The sequence below is a fragment of the Polistes dominula genome, unplaced genomic scaffold, assembly GCF_049000335.1.
Source record: "Polistes dominula isolate Pdom_NZ unplaced genomic scaffold, Pdom_raw_medaka contig_21, whole genome shotgun sequence".
Classification (NCBI taxonomy): Eukaryota; Metazoa; Arthropoda; class Insecta; order Hymenoptera; family Vespidae; genus Polistes; species Polistes dominula.
In genome coordinates, this window is record NW_028301061.1 from 1,606,018 (window position 1) to 1,628,162 (window position 22,145).

The 22,145-nt window shown below is 25.2% G+C and overlaps 5 protein-coding genes across 8 annotated transcripts; 3 read left to right on the forward strand and 2 right to left on the reverse strand.

The window, feature by feature from the left end:
* Positions 1-499: 499 nt before the first annotated feature.
* Positions 500-5,787, forward strand: LOC107069292 (transmembrane protein 62). 2 transcript variants are annotated; one of them, XM_015326487.2, is made up of 14 exons: positions 503-677; positions 1,169-1,266; positions 1,342-1,453; positions 1,541-1,678; positions 1,774-2,100; positions 2,183-2,315; positions 2,393-2,548; positions 2,636-2,783; positions 2,863-2,985; positions 3,102-3,183; positions 3,272-3,400; positions 3,540-3,714; positions 3,791-4,015; positions 4,138-5,787. In XM_015326487.2, the coding sequence occupies exons 2-14, from the start codon at positions 1,252-1,254 to the stop codon at positions 4,169-4,171; spliced, it is 1,797 nt and encodes a 598-aa protein (XP_015181973.2). In that variant the 5' UTR covers positions 503-677; positions 1,169-1,251; the 3' UTR covers positions 4,172-5,787. The 2 variants fall into 2 exon arrangements, with proteins under 2 accessions (XP_015181972.2, XP_015181973.2); XM_015326486.2 differs by having other exon boundaries at positions 500-1,266.
* On the forward strand, positions 5,689-10,232 carry ND-B14.5B (NADH dehydrogenase (ubiquinone) B14.5 B subunit). Of its 3 annotated transcripts, XR_016177821.1 has the most exons (6): positions 5,689-5,861; positions 6,135-6,278; positions 6,526-6,575; positions 9,081-9,243; positions 9,317-9,745; positions 9,843-10,232. XR_016177821.1 is itself a non-coding variant. In XM_015326466.2 (4 exons), exons 1-3 carry the CDS (start codon positions 5,696-5,698, stop codon positions 6,573-6,575), a joined length of 360 nt encoding a protein of 119 aa, XP_015181952.1. In that variant the 5' UTR covers positions 5,689-5,695; the 3' UTR covers positions 7,458-7,595. The 3 variants fall into 3 exon arrangements, 1 of the variants encoding a protein (XP_015181952.1); XR_016177820.1 differs by having other exon boundaries at positions 9,317-10,232; XM_015326466.2 differs by lacking the exons at positions 9,081-9,243; positions 9,317-9,745; positions 9,843-10,232 and adding an exon at positions 7,458-7,595.
* Cda4 (chitin deacetylase Cda4) lies at positions 6,657-14,291 on the reverse strand. Its single transcript, XM_015326464.2, has 9 exons — positions 13,715-14,291; positions 9,298-9,413; positions 9,075-9,186; positions 8,885-9,012; positions 8,579-8,784; positions 8,218-8,513; positions 7,895-8,141; positions 7,619-7,810; positions 6,657-7,546 (listed from the first exon to the last, which is right to left on the reverse strand). The coding sequence occupies exons 1-9, from the start codon at positions 13,767-13,769 to the stop codon at positions 7,444-7,446; spliced, it is 1,455 nt and encodes a 484-aa protein (XP_015181950.1). The 5' UTR covers positions 13,770-14,291; the 3' UTR covers positions 6,657-7,443.
* Positions 14,292-14,390: 99 nt separating this feature from the next.
* Positions 14,391-17,332, reverse strand: Nnp-1 (Ribosomal RNA processing protein 1 homolog Nnp-1). Its single transcript, XM_089176144.1, has 7 exons — positions 16,886-17,332; positions 16,582-16,805; positions 16,184-16,354; positions 15,939-16,121; positions 15,600-15,865; positions 14,832-15,522; positions 14,391-14,742 (listed from the first exon to the last, which is right to left on the reverse strand). The coding sequence occupies exons 1-7, from the start codon at positions 17,124-17,126 to the stop codon at positions 14,491-14,493; spliced, it is 2,028 nt and encodes a 675-aa protein (XP_089032270.1). The 5' UTR covers positions 17,127-17,332; the 3' UTR covers positions 14,391-14,490.
* Positions 17,333-17,709: 377 nt separating this feature from the next.
* On the forward strand, positions 17,710-20,384 carry LOC107069299 (GMP reductase 1). The gene is made up of 7 exons (XM_015326501.2): positions 17,710-17,866; positions 17,924-18,170; positions 18,444-18,563; positions 19,056-19,313; positions 19,394-19,582; positions 19,654-19,856; positions 19,934-20,384. The coding sequence occupies exons 2-7, from the start codon at positions 18,084-18,086 to the stop codon at positions 20,127-20,129; spliced, it is 1,053 nt and encodes a 350-aa protein (XP_015181987.1). The 5' UTR covers positions 17,710-17,866; positions 17,924-18,083; the 3' UTR covers positions 20,130-20,384.
* Positions 20,385-22,145: the final 1,761 nt, after the last annotated feature.

Here is a 22,145-nt window from a genome sequence, read left to right on the forward strand (position 1 = left end):
TTTAATGCCACCTATGAGAAAAAGTATGTACTTCCGTAAAAATTCCAGATGGTAATTCTTAGGTGGTAAATTACTGTTACCAATTATTGGTAATATTAGATTCCTGCATTTATCATTTATAGGTAATAGAAGATTCCTGCATTTGTCATCTATAGGTAATAGAAGATTCCTATTTTACATTTTTTTATTAATGTCATTGTATTAAGTATATACTTTAATATATTTCTTTACGATGTGTAATAGAAGAAATAAAATGAAATAAGAAAATAATAAAATGGCAGAAATTTATAAAAAATAGTTTTAAAATAAAAATTAGTTTCTATGATATACCTTTTTTGAAAGTAATCAAATTATATTGTAAAATTGTTCATATCATTAAAATAATGTAAATATTTAATTAATTGTACTCTTGCTAAGATATCTTCTCGTGTATACATGCTGTATAATTTTTATACATTATATATACATATATACTATATTGTACTTATACTTTATATATACATATATATATATATACTGTACATTATATTGAGTTTATGCTCGTTAATCAAGAAGTATTTTTACGTTATTGTTTTTACGGAAATTGTCATGCGTACGATGTACTAAATATATTTTTACACATGTCATCTTATCATCGACTCAGACTGATCAGCTGTTAAATGTAGATTTGTCGGCGCGTAAGTCGTAATGTAAAAACTGTATAGGGAACAAATGTAACCGAAATAAAACTCCTTTAATTTGAAATATTTCAATCGTCTTCCTTCTCAAAACATTTATATAAATATAAATTGATTACTAATGTGTAACAATAAATTATAACCTTTGTGAATGTTATAATCAAAAACATAACATAATGAAAAATTAACTTAAATTAGTGCTATAATAATAATACTCCAAGTACATTGTTCTGTAAAAATGTACTTTTGTGAAATTTTATGTGATCAATATATATCAATGTATAATCACATATGATTATTATTCAAAAACGATTAATTATTATTATACAAAAATTAACATACATATATATATATCTCCTGAACAAATTATACTAACTTATTTAAAATGAAAATAGCTAAATCAACAGTGGCACTTCTAATTTTTGTATTAATGTTATCAATTTTTGTGGCTAACGTTGCCGATCTAATTAATGTTGATTGTCATATATCAGATAATACCATATCATGCAAAGGCATAGAATCGGATTGGCTACATCCAAATTTATATCAAATATCGGATTCAGATGATCACTTAATGTGGTTTATACAGGTTAGTTATAACATGAAATATTATATATTTATTAATTTGTAAATACTATGTGATTGTTCATTTGAAATGTTTCAGATAACAGATATACATATAAGCATATTTCAAGATCCTAGAAGAATATTAGAATTACAAGAATTTTGTAATGTAACAGTAACAACTATTATGCCTTCAGTTGTCCTTGCATCAGGTATTTTATACTGTATAAATATCTGTATATTATTATAATTGAATTATCATATTAATTACAATATTGTAATTGTGTTTATTAACATAGGTGATTTAACTGATGCAAAGAGTAAAGATAAAATGGGTTCCAATCAAATATTACAAGAATGGAAATATTATAAAAACATATTAGAAAGTACTAATATTAAAGAGAAAACATTATGGCTTGACGTTAGAGGAAATCATGGTACAAATTTTAAATATAATAACACACACTTTACCAATTTATATTAATACAATGATAAATACACACTAACTTTAATCAAAATTTGTATGTTTTAGATAATTTCAATGTTTTAAGTCTCGAATCGAAAAATAATTATTATTCAAATTATTCTATCCAAGGGAAAAAATATCCAAGATCTTACATGTATAAAATAAATGTCGGATCTGAAACGTATTCATTTATTGCCATAGATGCTTGTTTAAAACCTGGACCAAAAAGACCATTCAATTTTGTTGGTGTTTTGGATAATAATGAATTAAAGAAGATTGAAGAATTAGTTAATATATCTAATAACAATAATGCAGATTATATCATTTGGTTTGGACATTATCCAACGTCCTGTATATTATCACAATCTAAAACGAATATTAGAAATATTATAGGTATACATGCATTATAAATAATACTGAACTTTATTCATTCCTTTTTTTTTCTTGACTCTAATAAATGTTTATAATATTAAAGGTAAATATAAAGAAAGTATGGTGTATTTATGTGGTCATTACCATACTCTCGGTGGTACTGTTCCATACATGTATACAAAACAACAAGCGGGATTTCTTGAATTAGAATTGGCAGATTGGAAAGATAATAGAATGTAGAATTTTTCATCTATTATTTTACTATGCTATTGATAAGCTTAATTTTACTTTATATCTGTATTTGTTATTATAGGTATCGACTTGCAGCAATAGATCATGGACAGTTCTCATTTATTGATATAAAACATCAGGATTGGCCTGTTGCATTAATTACCAATCCAAAACATGCACTTTATATGATGCCTCGTAAAGAAAATATTCATTCTATTATTAAATCTACTCACATAAGGTAATTTTAATGAATTTTGTTAAAAATTAATAAGAAATATATATATATATATATATATAAAAATTAATAAATGATTATAATAAATAGGGTATTAGCATTTTCAACAGCATTAATAAAAAGTGTCCAAGTACAATTGGATAATGGGCCCTGGTTACAATGTAAAAACATAAAAGGATCACTCTATGCTGTCAAATGGAATCCTTTGGAATATATCAATGGAATTCATTATATTCAAGTACTGTATAATTTATAAGTATTATTGTATTTGATAATAATGTATTATGTATCTAATTATTATTTATATTTTCGTACAGGTTCGCGTAGTGGATGAAGAAGATAGAGACAAAATAATAAAACAGCCATTTTCACTTGATGGATCAAGATTATCATTTGGTTTTTTACCTAGATTGATTCTTATGTCCAATGTTAGTCATATTGTAAGTTATTTTATTCAACATTATTATTACTAATCATTGAAAAATATTTATAATAATTTCTTGTTTCATCTATTATTATTATTATTATTATTATTATTATTATAAATTTCATTTAGTTTCAGTTCTTATTTGGAAGTGTACTTATATTAATAGTAGTACCATTGTGCGTATTTCGTTTTCTTCATATACTTTGTGAAGGTAAACTAAATATAATTTGTATTTTTGTAGAATATTTGTATGTCTGTTAAAATTGAGACAATTATTTATTATGAATTTTTATGATTAGCAAAACGTATGTCACGTCCAAGGATACGTGTAAGGTTCATCCATTGGTGGATTAGAAAATTATGGATATTATCTACCATCGATCGTTTATTTTTTCCTCTAGTTCTTTACGCATTATATTTAACTGTTGGTATGTCATTTATCTTTCATTATATTTAATTAATAAAACAATGTAACACATATTAACACGTGTAATACATAAAATATTAAAATCAATGTATAAAAGTATTGATTAATTTGATGTAATATTGATATTGATTTTGATTTAGGTCCATGGACTATCGGTGAAGTGATTGAAAATCATATTGGAATAATATTTGCTTGGGGTACATACGTTGATAATTCATTTTTACCTGGAGCTTTTACTTATGCATATGGATTCTTTCAATTATTTTCTTTTCATTTACCATTAATGTTAATTTTGGCACATCAAGCTGATAAAAGGTAAAATACATACAATGTAATCAATAAAATATATAAAATAATATCATAATTAATTAATATAACAATTGAACTATAGATTACAAAACACGGATGGAACTTATAAAAGATCATCTAAAATTTGTTTATTATGGCAAAATTTACCATTAATATTATTAGTTATAATGCAAATAAATATGGCGTACTTTTTCTGGTTGGCTTATGGAACAATTGCAACTATTTTGTGTCCTTTACGTACTTGGAGTATTTTCTTAGCATTATATTTGTGGCATCAGGTCAATACGATGCCACAAGCATGCTTCAGGTTTGTACACAAAATTATCATTTTTATTTTTATTGTTTATATGTACAAATTATATGTATTAATGTATGTTACATGTGTGTTTTGTTTTTTTTCTTTTTTTTTTTTTTTTTCTTTCATTTCAGACCAGCATTATCGATATGGTCTAGCGTTGCTTGACTTGTACAAACAAATTTTCATTAAATGTAAGTATAGAAAATTATCGACCGAATGAAACGAATTTATCATTTACAACATCAATCATTACAATTTACAATTTGAATTATTATTTACTATAAGGACTAATGAACATTGTGTTCACGCAATATAAGATTTTTAGTATTTATTTAGAAAAACAATATACAAATAATAAACGTTAACGTTTGTATTTCAACTGTTAATAACTTTGACTGTGTGGGATTAATGAAAATCCTTTTAATTACTTGTTACGCATTTGTAAGTTTTTTTTTTTTTTTTTTATAAATATTTCTATTAATGAGTTTTATTCTCGTACAAATAGAAAAATACAAAATTTATTCACTTATCATTAATCAAATCTTGAAATCTTGAAATGCAATAAATTATAGTCATATATAAATACTCTCTTATTTATACACTTAAATATGTGATACGTTTTAAAAAGAAAAATAAGTGAGACGATTAATTAATCTAGGTAATAAATCCACCGTTTTTCTCTAATTACCTCTTAAATAATATATTATTAATATAATAATTAAGTATTATTATAATATTATAATAATTATAAAATTCCGAATATTAATTATTCCATATTAATGCAAGACAAATCACATCTTCCTTAATAACAACAGCAAACATAAATAACAATCTTAATTAATACTATATATTTTTCTACATCTAAACTGTACATTATATGATATGATATACTCCGTAACGTTATTATTATTATTATTATTATTATTAATTTGTTTTTTTACAAGTTTTTATTTTTTGACTAATAGAACATAGTTATTCTATATATTAATTATAATGTAGAATATGTGTGAAGTGCCATCAATAATATATTAATTAAATTATACATATTATACATTAATTTTATTACGAATAAGATAATAATCGTATTCACGTAGTAGTAAATATTATTCAAAAATATTATTTAATATTTTTGTTCTAAGATGTTATATATAAAAAATTACATTTATTTAAAATAGTTTTCCTTTTTTTTTTTTTTATTACAATAGTCATTATAATAAATAGTAAATTTATTTAAATAGTTATTTTTTATGTTAACAATCGTATTATGTTATTAATTTTATTATTATTATTATTATTATTATTATTATTATTATTATTACAAGAATGATGGTACTTTTCATATAACAATTGAAAACAAACAAATTGCTGTGCTATGTAAAATAAGTATTGCTACATATGTGCCAATAAATGTTGTAGATAAACAAATGACTATAATCATTTCTTTTTTTAACAATATAAATAAATATATATATATATATATAGAAAATATTAATTTAATGAAATAAATTATTGAATTTTAATTTTTTATTACAATTTGTATTTAAATAATTCAAAATAGCGCACTACTTAGTTCAGTTTATCTTTCCTAGAGTGAGCTGTAAGTACTTACGTTAGTACGTAAGTACTTGGAGACAGTAGTACTTTTGAGATAAATTTAAATAATAAATTGAAAAAAATTATTAAAGAAACATGGCTGATAATCCTGATATTCAATGGGCATTGAAAATTCTTACACCTGATCCCGATTATGAACCTTCTTATTATGAAAAATATGGACCAATTGTTGGAATACCACTTTCATTTGTTGGTGGAGCTTGTTTTCGAAATAGATTTTTGGGTAAACCCGCGTTTTCAGGTAATTCAATGAATTATTTATAAATTTATTTCTTATTTACATAAATCTATGTATCTTAAATTAATTTATTTAAATTAAAATGGCAACAATTAAAAAATTAACAATTGACATAAACCTAACCTATAGTATGTCGATTATGCAACACTTGTCTTAACATCAATAAATTGAATTATATTGAAATTAATTCAAGCTATTGATGAAAATAATTAAATGATTATAATAATTTCTAATTAATATCATTATTATTATTATTATTATAAATTGTGTTTACAGGTATTCAAGTACACATTATTTCAGCATTGTTATCATTTGTAGCAACGTATAAAGTTACAGAGTTTATGAAAAATCGTAATGCAGAAAGAGATCAAATGCTTCGTCATTATGTTATGTTACATCCAGAAGATTTTCCAGAGCCTGGTAATATGAAATTATTTAATATTTAACACGTTCGCTACCAATGTCACATATCTGTGACAAACTCCATTGAGATTTCTGTTGAGATTCCAGCATGGCATATTTGTGATTGTAAACAATACGAAAAATGAATTATAGGATGTAATTGAAATCTCTTTTTTTTCTGCAACGTACTAACAAAAGTGTTAAATTATAATTTCATTGTTAAACATTTCAATAAAATAATAATGCTTTCATTTTCTTTTTTCAGAACGTAAAAAGTGGGGCGAAGTTTTCGAAAAATGGTATCCACATCGTTAGGTAATAATACAATTATTTAAACAAATATTGTAACTCGAGAGTATACATAGAGCTATAATTGTAGCTATAATATCTTTTACGTATATGTATATATATATATATATATATTATTTTGGATTATATTATCACATAGGATCAATTAATACATCAAATATTTACCTGATCTCGTGTCGCTATGTTTTTAATAACATAATAAATAAATTAATCTAATATGGACTTTTGCGTATAAATTTATACAAGTTAAACAAAGAACAGATCATATAAAGTAGAAGATCTTATTGTACATAATTAAATATTGAAAGAAATAATATTTGATTAGTTTAAGATTAAACGGTAAAATTAATTGAAATAATTGTGACAAATAAAATTGATCATTTAAATATTATACATATACTTTAAATCGAATCTGTTAATATTGATTGTTAAAACAAAAGAAAAAAGAAAACAATTATATTACAATGAGGAATGAAATTTGTTATAAGTGCAGAAGGAAAAAAAAAACAAAAGACTAAAATATTACACAACCTTATATGATTTTTTATACAATTCAATCAAACTTGATCAAATGAAATATAGATTGTTTATAGTAAACATTTTTTTTGTTTGTTTTGTTTTTGACAAATTTTGTCATTCTTCTTATTGATATCATATGTATATATATGATAATAATATTTCTTTGAGTAATAAACTATAATATTTATAGAGGTAATTTTCTTACAAAATTTGTAGAGACATTCTCTTTGCCAACGAATAAAATCAATGAACTTTATCACACGTAGCAACCATTTTGACGATAACAATAAAACAAAATGTAACTTAACTTGACGATCATAATATTACACCTAATTTTTCATTTAGAAATTGTCATTTATTTCTTTTCAGGATTATAATTATCGTTGTATAATCCAGTACCTTTTGCATCTCCCAACCATGGATATTTATATGGACATTCTCTACATGTTTCCAAGTACCTGTATAAAATCATTTGATGTTACATCAAGTATATTTATACTTAAACAATTAATCATTTATTTTAAATATACCTAGTTGTAGTGAAATTGGATTCTGGTGGTTTAAAGTCCAATGCACACTTATTTGGATTATTACATGGTGGTCCAGGAATATTTTCTTTTTTCTTACATGACCAACCTTCAAAGTTATGTAAAGATTTAACTGGTTTTGGATCAGTTATCCAAGTTAATGCTTGTGTGGCAGTTACAAAATAAACGTCTGGTCTATAAAGAAGATAAATATTTTGTTAATACAACTAATAAGCTAGATTTTTATATTGAAATATTAGAAAATAATGAAATGTTTACAATGTTACTGCCCAATCAAGGAATTTAGAAAGTCCTCTTTCAAGTTCTTTTATTTGAAACCAATTTGTATGGAAAGGCATCATGTATGGTGCTCTATTTTGTTCATAATATCTGTTGAAATCTTCTTGTAACCATTCGAATACTTCTTCAGGATCATGATTATGTAATACACATTGATCCAAATAAGGACAATGTCCACCCTCATAACTTTCAACATAATGAGCATTTAATGGTATTTCCCATACTCCTATAAGAAGATAAATGAAACGTCTTAATCATGTAATAAATTATTCATTTTTATTTAATTAAAGTAATGATTATACCTGGAAATGATTTAGTAGGACAGGTACCAGCTTTACATTCATGGGGTATTTTGTAATCAAGAGTATACGGCCATATTGGTGTTTTTAACGGTGAAATTCCAATACTACTATCATATATGTAACCAAAATCTTCCAATACTTTGTATTGTGTATTTCTACCAGGTTTCAAGTACGGTCCTCTCATACCAACTATTTCATTAGCTGAAATGTTACTAAAATGTTTGAGAATTTCTCGCATTCCAATCATCTCACCAACCCATTCTTCGTATCCTTTATCTTCTAATCCTTTTTGAAGCCTAAAAACATATATTTAATTGAAGAATTTTACTTAACAAATTAAAATAATCATTTGAATACTTACGAGATTGTTTCTGTTGCTATTTCATGACCATCGTGAGCTAAACTTTGTACCATATTATAATTACAATACTCGTGTGAAATGAAAAAGGTACCTTTAAGTGGACAATTATTAGGATTCAATCGATCTTGTGTAAATATCTTTTGATAATGATCAAAATTATTATGATTTATTGCTCCGTCAAATGTTATTATTATCATTTGTGGTGTCTGTAAAAAGTCAAATGTATTATTAAATAAAAAATACAGATGTTTAATATTATTAAATGAGATATATGTATATGAAAATGAAATGTAAACAAAATTATACTTCTTCCGGTTGAAGGCCACCAGGTATAATCGTACCATCTCTTGAACAAAAACAGTACGGAAGTTGGCAATTTGCTGTGTCACATCTTTCAGCAAGATCCGTTGGAGGATCTGTTACCGGAGGTGGAGCTGAACAAAATACAACAAATAAAAACTTATGAATGATAAAGTGAATATTTGTGTATACTTACTTGCAGCAATAGGACCACAACGAGCTTCATTTTTGAAGGTACAAAATTTGCTGATATCATCAAAGTGTAATCCTGAAGGACACCTGTTTAAATATGGATATCCATCTACACACTGTCAAAATATAAATTATAACAGTGTTAATATTTTTGTTTGAATATTCTTTGTAAGGTAAAAATAAATAAAATATTTGATTATTTATTAAAATAAAAAAATAAAAAATACCTGATAAAATCTTCTACAGGTCGCAGGATCCGCAAAATTTCCATTTCCCTGACCTTCCGGACACGTAAATTCTTCATCTTTTTTATCCTCATCCTTTTTATTCTTTTGGCATTGTACTACAGCAAAAAGAAAAATACAAACAAATATTTTAGCCTTGACATAAAAAAAATAGAAGAAGAAGAAATAACATGACGTCTTTTATGGGTTTTACGAAGAAGTTGAAGGATTAATAATTACCATAGATTAAAAATTAAATTGAAAGTTGGTCGTTTCGTATTGGACGAAAATGTCAAGGCTGAAGATTTAACGTTGGTTAAAACAAGGATGAATATAATAGCATAATTGTCTGTGTTCCATATTGACTAGATTATTTCATTTTTTATATCTATATATATATCTTAAGTAACTTAAGTTGATTATGTGGACTCGAAGAATTGAATTAATTTCTGTACGGTTAAGTCAAGATATTTATCTGTGTCATTTAATCTATGCAACAATCAAGTATATACGTTACAATCTAATCGTTTAATTATTTATAACCGTAGGCTCTTTCACAATAAAAAAAAAAAGAAAAAAAGAAAAAGTAACAATTTATGTTATCCGTACGATGATCTTATCTTCAATGAAAGAAGAAGAAGAAGAAGAGTCGTTGAACTCTCCAACTTGGCAGCCATATCATCGGAATTATATTCGCTTCGTTAACGACAACCACCATTATAAAATAAACGTATATAATTATTATCTATTATCTAAGAATTGTTTTGAATCTATTAGAAATTATGTTAGTATGTATCATCATAAACACTACCGTAATTATGATACCTTCTGTAAACGTTTTTCGAAAGATTAATATTGTAGTTGAATTATTTCGTAACGAATTGAGTAAACAATAGCAGGATGTAAGTCCTATCAACAATAACAAACTGTACAAAGGATTATACTTTTAACTATTTCTATTTTGCATTATTTTCTTTGATTTTCAATATTTTTCTCCTACATTTTTATATTACTATTTACAGAAATCTACAACGCAAGATATTTCATATATCGTCATAGTGATCATCGATGAAGATGAAGATGAAGATGAAAGTTAATGCATGCATTCAAGGAAACTTACACATATACAAGAAGCAAGGAAGGAAAATGGGTTGAGAGAAATTTAAAAGATATCTGAAAAGAAGTCTTGAGAAAGTGATGAAGAACGCGATTGTGACATACCAATCTTGTACCTGTAGTAACCGTACTAAAAACGTGTTTTTAAAATTCGACACACAAACCGAATTATCTTCAAAGGATCTCTTTTTTTTTCTTTTTCGTTTTGAATGTTAGTCACAACATTGAATTGCTCGTTACAGGGTCAATAAAAATGACACGAAGTAAATCGAATTGATATAATAATAATGTTTGGTGATAAAAAGAATTTTCATTATTTCATGTGAGAAGAGGAATCTTTTACAAGGACAACGAAATTATTTCTGTTTTTTCTTTTTGTTAATTTTCTCATTGTAAATTCATAATTACAATTAATGTTTCTTCAACTTCGAAAGTTTTTTGTTATTAATGTAATTGCGTAATGGATGTATTTTAATAATTAATTTTGATTTAATGTTGATATGGAATGAATGAAAATTGTTAAAAAAAAGAAAAAAAAACAGAATTAATTCGCATACGTAAATTATACATATATTTATATTAATTAGAAGGAAAGAAAAATATGGGAAACTCGTTTTACTTCCAACAAGTAATTTTGACTGGTTTTAGTAATTCTAACTTTAATTAAATACGACATTTTTTTTTTTAATAGGCTTATATACTCGTAGTATATTACATGTTGAGAAAGTAAATACTTGGATTCTATAACCAGTCCCTCTGTTATTATTTTCTAAACAAATATTCATCTTCTATGATATTTCTTCTATTTACGTACTTTCGATATTTTAATTTACATAGAAATTCTTGTCGTTAGTTTTACATATTTTATATAAAAACAAGAAATGTAACATTAAATTTATATACATTATTTATTATATTTGTTAATTAGTTTTAATATTACATTGAATTATTCATAAAATTGTTATTTTTAATATAAACAAAAAAATCAAGCGTCAAGCAAAAAAAAAAAACCAGACTCTAACAAATTCTATAAATGAAATTCATTCAAATTGAATTGTTTAATTTTTTATACGTATATACGTATAAAAATAATATTATAAATAATTATATAATAATAATAATACATAACTAATTTATTATTTAGTATATATAATTAAATGTATATACTATATACTAAGATAAAAATTATACTATATAATTATTTATAATATTATTATATTAATTTGTATAATTGTAACAAAATGATGAGAAAAACATTATTTATTTTTTTGTTTGTTTCGTATATTTATTTACTTGCACACAATCATAAATATTTAATTAACGAACAATAAAATAAATTAATTATATTCTTCTTATAATTGACAATTATTATTATTTTATTGTTGTTCCCATAGATATTGAATATAAATGATATAAATCTTTCAATTAAGACATTAGAAAGATTTATTAATCATGATTATTTATTAACGATTCAATGAAAATAAATATCTCATTTTATTCCGACTAAAATGTTATATTCGAATGTGTTAAAATCATGTGCGTATACGCAGCCACCAGGAGAAAGTGGCCAACGAGGAAGAGTCTTATGCTTGATTTTATGATTGTTAATACACAAACCTGATCTTAATCCTGACACTGTTGTCTGAAATAATTCGAAGATGTTATAATACTAAATAATGAAATATTTCATTGAAAAATTCCGATTTATTCGATTAATAGATCAAATGTTTTGTGTTGTTCAAAATTATTCATTCAAATGATCAATGTGTTATCATTAATTATACGATATTTTTGTTCTTATAAATTGGAATTATTTATATTATCGAGTTTAACAATTATTACGTATGATCTCATTTAATATAAAATCATTTCGATGATGATTATGGGGTATATAAATCGTGCTTGTGTTGTGTGTAGATGTCAAAACATATATATATGTTTAACTTACAAAGTGGAAAGTGAAGGTACCGGTGTGGCAATGACGTTGTACCTACTAGCAAACTGTTCAGGTGCAACATTTCTATTTGTGTGTGTGTGTGTGTTCATGTGAGTGCGTACACGTACACGTGTGTGTTAATATCTTTCTTCTTGAATCCTGCTATAATGCCATATGTGCAGGTAGTCAGACTTATGTAAATATATGAGTGAAATCAACGAGGATTCTGTTTAATCAAAATATTCATCTTGAATGTTCTTTGTTCTTAATTCAAAAAAAAAAAAAAAAAAAAAAAAGAAGAAAGAAAGAAAGATAAAACATTCGCCATAGTAAAGGATCATTAATTGTCAATCCTTTTTCTTTCTTCTTCTTTTTTGTTCCATTCAAAATCAAAATTTTATATGCGCAGGTAGGAGGAACACTTATGTAAATATGAATGAAATCAGCAAGGATGTTGTTTTATTTAAATGTTCGACGTGTGTCTTTGTTCCTGGAACCAACGCGACAAAATAAATTGAAAAATAGTGAGAGAATTATTTTTTGTAAAAAAAAAAAAAAAAAAAAAAATATAAATCTTGTTTAAGATAAAATATAGGAAAAATCAACATGGATAATTGTTTCAATATTTCAATTATTCATTTTTCTTTTAAAAAATTGAACAAAATTCATCATTTTGTTTCATTGAAAAGAACAATTTTTCAATCCCTTTTTTTTTTTTATTAAGATTGTGATTAAAGTTCTTTCCAAGAAATAATTCCACGTGTAGGTGAGCAAAGAAAGGTTGCGTTGAATTCCAATAACAAGAACGTACGTTCGAACGTACAGCTAAGATAAAGAATAGAATTCCTTTTATTGTAATGAGAAATGTAATATATGGAGGACAGAAGAAATAATAAGAGAAGATATAATAATTGTTAACATTAATCTAAAAAAAAAAAACAAAAAAATTCCCAAATGAGTGTCATCGATAATAAAACCTCGATGAATCTCGATCGGTCGTCTAGTTTCGTAATTTTCGAAAGGGATTCGCGATGTTTTACGAATTCAGACGACAAGGACGACTGGATCTCGTTTTATCCAACGACTCCAACAAGCAATCTCTCTCTTTTTCTCTTTTTCTCTCTTTCATTCTTTCTTTTTTCTTCTTTTTCTTTTTCTTTCACCGTTACCACCTCTGTTTCTTACAGTTACGTATATAATATCGTTAACGTTAAATAAATTTAAATAAAAAAAAAAAAAAAATGAATGATTTAACATTCCATTAACTTTCACACTTTCTCGACATGACAAAATATTAATCAAAATAAAAAGTAAAATAATCAATAAATGAAATAACGAACGGATGATTGTTAAATGTTATCTTCCTACCTGTGACAATGATGATCAAAATGACGCACAAAAGCGTCTTAAGTCGAAAAGACATTTCTTCTTTTCTTTTTTTTGTTTTTTGAGGGGATGTCTGATCTTGATCGTCCGTTCGTATTTGTACTTGAAAATATATTGTCCGTTTTACCGAATAAAATAAACAAAACAAAAAAAATTGTTATTACTTCTACCGTATTGTTGTTACCAATTTATAGTCCTTGGTAAAAAAAAGAAAAATCTTTTATCTATCAATGTGACTAACACACCGGATAGCACGACACTGCAAAGAGATGATAAATCGAACCGGTATTGCCACGATACTAAAAGAGAACCCACTTCTTCGACAGGGAGTTACAGTATTCTTCTCAGCTCATTGGTTGACCACTTTCTACGAACGTTCGCTGAGAAATGTTGCCTTCTAAATGAGATGGGCTACCTAAGTATCGTATCATTCATTCTACATCGACGACCATCTTTTTTTCTTTCTTTCTTTCTTTCTTATTTTTACTTCTTAACTTTTGTTCTTCAATTTTTCAAAATGTACTATGATTTTTTTTCTTAATAATCATTTTTTGGAAAATAACATTTTCTATTAATATTAATGTGTATTTTTATCTATGTAAGTAATTTTGTAATCAACGAACAGTTAAAAGATGAAAAATTGTAGAATTAAAAACGTTTGTACTTTTATTATTATTATTATTATTATTATATTATTATTTAACAAATAATCAATGTGTTTTTCCTTTTGTCCTAAGTTCACATTTCGTTTAATTTTATTATAAAATGATCGTTTTATATTTCTTTTTATAATAAAATGGATTAATTGGACTTGGTATTGGGCTAGCTTTTAAAACACCAACCGGTGGTTTTTTATTAGCATCGAAAGGAATCGCTGGACTTTGTTTAATTTGTTCTAAATAATCTGACGTGTGTTGTGCAGTGTTACGTTGTAAAACAATTTTCACACGTTTCTTCTGTCCTAATTCATTGATCAATTTATTTTGTTTATCCGTGTTTTCTGTTGAATTCTAAAAATCATAATTAAATTTCAATTATATTTTTCTCAATATTAAATTACATTATAATTATTGTTTATTTAAACTTTTTAATAACTTACCATTGATTTATCTAATCCTGGAGTTAATGGTATTATTTTGTTATCAAGTGTTTCGTCATTTTTATCATTTAATATCGATTTATCAATTTCTTCATTAGACGTATTGTTTATTTTATTTTGATTATCATTAATTGGTACAACGTAATCTGATATTTCCCAATGACCACAAACATTATTTTTGATTTTCTTCAATTTATTCATAATGATATTTTTCGTCGTATTTTTCTCATTAATCAACGTTGATTTTATTTTCATTCCTTTAGATTTATTTATCTTATGTTTTAAAGTTTTATTTTCAATTTGATCTATTCGTTTCTTTTGTTTATTTTTATTATTAATCTTCAAATCTTTCGAACATGATTCTTCTGTCGTAGTTTGATTGGATTCGTCTAAATGATTTTTTATATCTTGATGTAATTTTTTCTTCTTATTTAATTTTTTATTATTCCTTTCTAATGTAATATCTTTGTCAGTATTAATTTCTTCTTCTAATTCATCGATTAAACTTTCATCTGATTGTCCATTTCTTTTTCTTTTTCGTTTACTTTCATTACTATCAGAGTACAATTCTTCGTTAAATTTAAGTAATCGTAATGCAGCTTTTTTGGAATCTGTTTTAGAACTAAATTTGCGAACAAGTTCTACTTGTTGAACACCAATAGGCATTTTTCCTTGGGATAATTCTACAAATCTACAAATAATAATATTAGAATAAAAAATGGGAAAGAAATTATTAGAATATTTTAAGAATAAATTTGAATTACTTACTCGTCAATAAGACGTGCAATTTGTCTTCGTGATTTTGTTGTTGATGATGGATGAAATTTGTATAATTTAATTACCTCTGATATATTTTTAGCATTAAAATTAATTTGTGGTAATTCGACGTCAACTCTACCAGCTCTTGGATCTAAAACTTTGACTGTATTCTCTGTTGATTCTTTATCAGAAATCACTTTTGTATCTTCTTCATTTTCTTCGTCAGATTCTTCTATTTTTTGCATTTCGTCAATACTTTTACAAGGAAATCCAGCCTGTACGTAAACATATGTTTATTAATATTAAGTTTATACAATTTGAAATAAATCATTAACATTGATCACTTACTTTTCTCCAAGCTTCAAATTTTTCTTTGTAATCCATGCCAACATCAGATTGAAAGATAAGATATCTAAAAATATGTCTCATTACGTGCCTTATTAATCTTTCATCTCCCATTACAGCTAAGTATGCAATAAATGGTTCGACAAGTCTAGTAACAACATCTTCTGGTACGTTTCCATTGCTGACCTACAATAAAGATAGAAATAATGGTATCTAAAACTCGTTTAAATATTTCATGAAATATTTACCTTTGCTATTTCTTCCCAATATAATTCAGTTACGTGCATTTTAAAACCTAGACAATATTTTGGTTCTATCAATATCTCTTGTAATATTTTCATTAAACCTTCTACCCATTCCATGTCCCAGTTCTTGTCGTGACATATTTTAAATATCTGCCGGAATATTCTTCTCACTAACTGTAAATAAATAAAGTAATATAATTAATATGCTTGTTTGTAATGGTACTACAATCCAAATATTTATAATAAAAAATGTTTAAGAGCTTTGTTAATTGTACAATCATAAATTAAGAAATGGTGGTACAATAATGTCAGTATTTTTTTTTTTAGTATAATAGTATAATTAATATAAATTAACTATTACTATGTTTCGATAAAACTAGGAATACATTTTATAAACTTACCATTGCAAATTTATCCAATCTATATTGATCTATGCCAAACCATTCTATTGCTAAAGTTTTTAAAGTACTTTTGATATATAATAATACTAATGGCATAGAATCGAAACAATGAATAATTTTACTAAGAGATTCAGCTAATTCTTCTTGATTTAAAGGTTTGTCAGCCATCCACATACAGTAAAACAAACCTTTCCATAATCGCATAAAATCTTCTTCTATAAATTCTATTAAAAAAAAAATGAATCACAATTAATTATGTATTTAAAAATTGTCATTTATAATATATAAAATAATATAAACTCACCAAATGAACTTTTAGAACGTACTGTTAACCATTTCTTCAAACTTTTTAAAACCTTGTCCCTTATTCTTTTATCATTGCACGACAGTAATCGTACAAATTTAATTTCTTGTTGAATAATCAATGCTTTCTTATTTTTAACTTTTATTTTCTTTTCTTGTTTTTGTTTATCATTATTTTTAATAGAATCCGGTTTACGTTTTTTAAGCCCACGTGTATGCCGTTGTGCTTTCTTTATAGCCATCTTCTTTTTTCCTTATGTCTTTACACGAACGATAATTAATTAATTATAATTCACAAATTTTATTTTAATTAAATGCAATTCTTGGCCTATTATTTTTATTATATATCTTGATTTACACACGACACGACACATTTAATGCATAATCACACATTCACTATTACTTGATGCTTCATTCTTACCATACTGCTAAACATCTGTGAATGCGTGTACGCATGCGCAATATGAATGAGTACACGCATGCGCAATACGGATGCGTACACGAATGCGCGCGAGGTACGAAGTGGTTGCAGGAATACCAACATAAATATTGTTATATCCCTTTGACTTGAGAGAGATATTTAATAATATTGCATTTATGCAATAAATAATAAAATGATGAATAACTCAATGAAATATATTTTTAAATTGTTCATACAACAATTTTATATACAAAAGTAAGATTTAAAAAATATTGACGATAATATTTGAAAAGATATTATGTGAAAATAAAATTTAAATTCAAATTTAAAAAATTGGTTCCTCTATTGAGAAAAAAAAACGTGGACAACTTGACCAATCAGGTAAATACGATAAGGAGATAAATGATTAGTCACCGAATTAAAGGGTTATCTGATGTTCCAATCAAAACTGATTGTAGGATCTTGTGAATGAAGTTAAATATATATATTTAATTGGTCGATATAGAAATAATACGATCCCGTCATTGATTTAATAAAAGCATTTGTTTTCTTTTATTAAAGGTAAGTTATTTAAATAAAACTTCAACTCTTTTTTTTAAATCTTAATCGTTCTTCCAGGTATGCCATTGTTAATAATATACCATCTCCTCTATGCATTAAAATATTTCCAATAAACGTGGGGTGAAAGTTGTGATTAGTTTTGACAGGAGGATCAATTAAATCATCTGTTAAATTATTTTTTTGTCATTTCATCAATTAATAATATACATTAATCAAAATGCCAAATATAATAAATGATATTAAATTAGACTTTAAGGATGTTCTTTTACGACCAAAAAGGAGTACATTAAAAAGCAGATCAGATGTAAGTTTTAAATTACATTTTAAATATTTTCATGATACAGTGTAATTCTATACTGTCATTCTTTTTATTTTATAAATCATTTACCATTACTTTTATGTCAGTAAATTGTGAAATATTGAATTTATTTGATAAGTTCAATTACTCACAAATAATCTGAACATAACTTATAATAAATAATTTTATATAAAAATATATAATATCATTTATATTTGTTAGATAATTTATCTTATTAATTATCAATGTAAATATTTATTTGAAACATTTATATTTTAGGTTGATCTTTTTAGAGAAATTACATTTCGCAATTCGAAGCAAACTTACAGAGGTATACCTGTAATGGCTTCGAATATGGACACAGTAGGAACATTCGAGATGGCACGAGCTTTATCAAAGGTATAATTCATTTATTTAACATATAAAATACTATTACGATGTTGAACTTTAATGTTGGCTATTTTATAAATTAAAAAAAATCAAAAAGAACAATTGTTTTATGAATATGAATCATAGGTATTATTCACGACTCAATATACAGTAAATACAAAGTAATCACATATAGTTGTTTTTTATATCAACGTTTCAGAATTATTAAGATCTAAAAATAAAAAATAAAAAAGGAAATAACTGAAAGAAATCAAAAATCGACGTTATTATACATTATTGGATTCTAGTTGCTTGTATTATTCAAAATGGATCATTTTATGCTGCCTTGGGAAATTCCAATTTAAAGTTACACCGTGTATGAAAGTTATTCAAAGTTATTAACATATGTATCATTGTATAAAATTATATCCAACATTATAATCACGAAATAATTGATTATATTAAATTAATATTAAACATTTTTTATTGATTAATACATTAAATCTTTGACAATATTTTTAGCATGGGCTTTTTACTACTATTCATAAGTATTATACAGCAGATGAATGGAAAGATTTTGCTGCGCAAAATCCTGAATGTTTAAAAAATGTTGCTGCTAGTTCCGGCACAGGGAATGAAGATTTTGGAAGGCTTTCAAGTATTATTGCTGCTGTGCCACAACTTTCATTTATATGTTTAGATGTTGCTAATGGATATTCGCAACATTTTGTCGAATATGTTAGAAAAGTTAGATCTGAATATCCAAATCATACTATAATTGTAAGTGTTCAATAAGATGTATAAAAATGTATAAGATATATATATATATACGAAAATTTCTTTAAATAATTTTATCACAGGCGGGCAATGTTGTAACAGGAGAAATGGTAGAAGAATTAATACTTTCGGGAGCTGATGTAATTAAAGTAGGAATAGGTCCAGGTTCTGTATGTACTACAAGAATGAAAACAGGTGTTGGATATCCTCAATTAAGTGCTGTGATTGAATGTGCGGATGCTGCACATGGTTTAAAAGGCCATATAATTTCTGTAAGTAAATATCATTGATTGATCATACTAAATACAAGATAATGTTAATAATTATTTGTATTATATTTTAGGATGGAGGTTGTACGTGTCCAGGTGATTTAGCAAAAGCTTTTGGTGCTGGTGCTGATTTTGTCATGGCTGGTGGTATGTTTGCTGGTCATGAAGAATGTGGAGGTGATATAATTAATAATGATGGAAAGCTGTATAAATTATTTTACGGTATGGCTTCTAGTACAGCTATGAAAAAACATGCTGGTGGTGTTGCTGAGTATAGGTGAGTATAATTATAATTTCATACAACGTATTAATAAAATATATTTATATTTTCTATTAATGTTATTGTTTTTATAGGTCTTCAGAAGGAAAGGTCGTAGAAATACCCTACAAGGGTTTAGTTGAAAATACAGTTTTAGATATGTTAGGAGGTCTACGATCTGCGTGCACTTATACAGGTGCAGAAAGATTACGTGAATTGCCAAAACGTGCAACTTTCATTCGTTGTACGCAGCAATTAAATCCAATTTATGGTCCACCATCAAATGTTTGAAAATAATTCCTAAATAATCTGTTGTAGTGTAATTTTTAGACAAAAAGGGTTTCTGATTATTCATTTTCCCCCCCTAGTTACCAGGCATTCATATTTTTGCTGGCAAAATTATTTATAAATCATATTTATATATCTATATATATATATATTATATTATATTATATTATAAGTGTTTTATTAAACTTACATTGTTTACTATGCTTAAAGCGGGTGATAATATGTCTATGCACAAATAAACTTTTTTTTTTGCATGTATCTCTCATTTATTTCTAAAATTATTTAACCTTCCTACACCCACTTTTTAAATTAGATTTTAAATTTGAAAATTTTCATTAGGAATGTAACTGCAATAAAAAATTAATTTTTAATTAGTTGATTATGTTCATTTATATTGATGTATATAAAAAGAAAAATCAACTGAATTTTTATAAGAATACAATCTTCTTAACCTAAAAAAGAGTACTACACATTTTTCTAAAATTTAATTAAAAATTAAGAACAATTTCATTTATAAATTTATAATAATCAATAAACATACATGTGTAACTAGCTAATTCAAAAAAATGTAACACACCACTCAATGTATATATATATATATATATATAAATCAGTAACGTGGATAAGAGTTCTCTTTTTCACCACAGATTTCAAAGGGGCGCTACTGTAACCAAACTAATTTTTCACAAAAAGATGTTAAAAACAGCGTTTATAACATTGATGATAACATACATAATTTTTAAACAATTTTGAAAAATATGATTCCATTTGAAAGATGAAGATTCAGGCCAACAAATGACTGGTTTGAATTTATTAAAATACATTATTTTCAGTGATAAAAATTGTTCCAAAAATATTGTTTTTTTTTTTTTCTTACTAATGGTTTATAGATCAATATGAAGTAGCATCTTTAAAAGTAATTTTCTTCACAGAAAATGTTCATTTTGTCTAAATTCATATCAATCATTTATTTGCTTGAATCTTCATCTTTTAAATAAATCCTTGTTCATCAAAATCGATGAAGAATTATGCCTGGTATCTTCACTAATGTAAAAACAAACATTAATGGGATCCATATTTTTTCAGATTTTATACAAAGAAATAAATTTCAATTGAAAAATGATTTGATGGATAGATATAAAATTTACATGGGAATACTATAACATATAACAAATATGGGAATCGTATACTATATAAAATATTTTGTTCATATATAAACATAAATATCTTTATTTAAACATTAATATATCTACATACGAAGAGAAATTAATCACAAGCAGCAATTTAAAAAATCTACTACTTCTAAGATAAATATAATACAAACCTTTATCATTTGCTTCAAAATATATATATATATATATTGAAGATAATAATAATAATAATAATAATATATAATATTTACAAATTAATTTTATACATGCACATTTACTACGTGTTTCCTTCTTATCAGGGATACTGGATAAATTTGTAGAAATAGAGATAGAGAAAGAGAGAGAGAGTGAGAGAGAGAGAGAGAGAAACCTTGTCCCTGAAACACTTCCATTAATTTCAATTGAGTAATTAAATATTAGAAAATATGAGCACATGTTTAGAAATAACAATTGGCATGATCTACAAAAAGAAGAATATCATCAGATAACGTAATAGATATATACTTTATGAAATGCAAAACATATCATTGAATAATAACACGTTTAAAAATCTTATGTATTAATTTGAATCATTGTAAATTCAAAATGTTAGAATGATGAACGATATATATATATTTTTTTGAATGAAATTTTAAGTTATGAATTTGTATTAGGATTGTATTTAAATTAGAATTGTTTGTGTAACAATGGGATTTAACATTAAACATGTTTCTCGTTATAGTTTGAACAAAATGTATATCGAGATTTGTTTTTTTTTTAAACAATACAAGTAATAATAGTAACAAATATTGGTTAGTATGATCAATTGACACAATGTATAACAAAGTGAAAAATAACATGCAGAATGTATTATAAAGAGAAAGAAAGA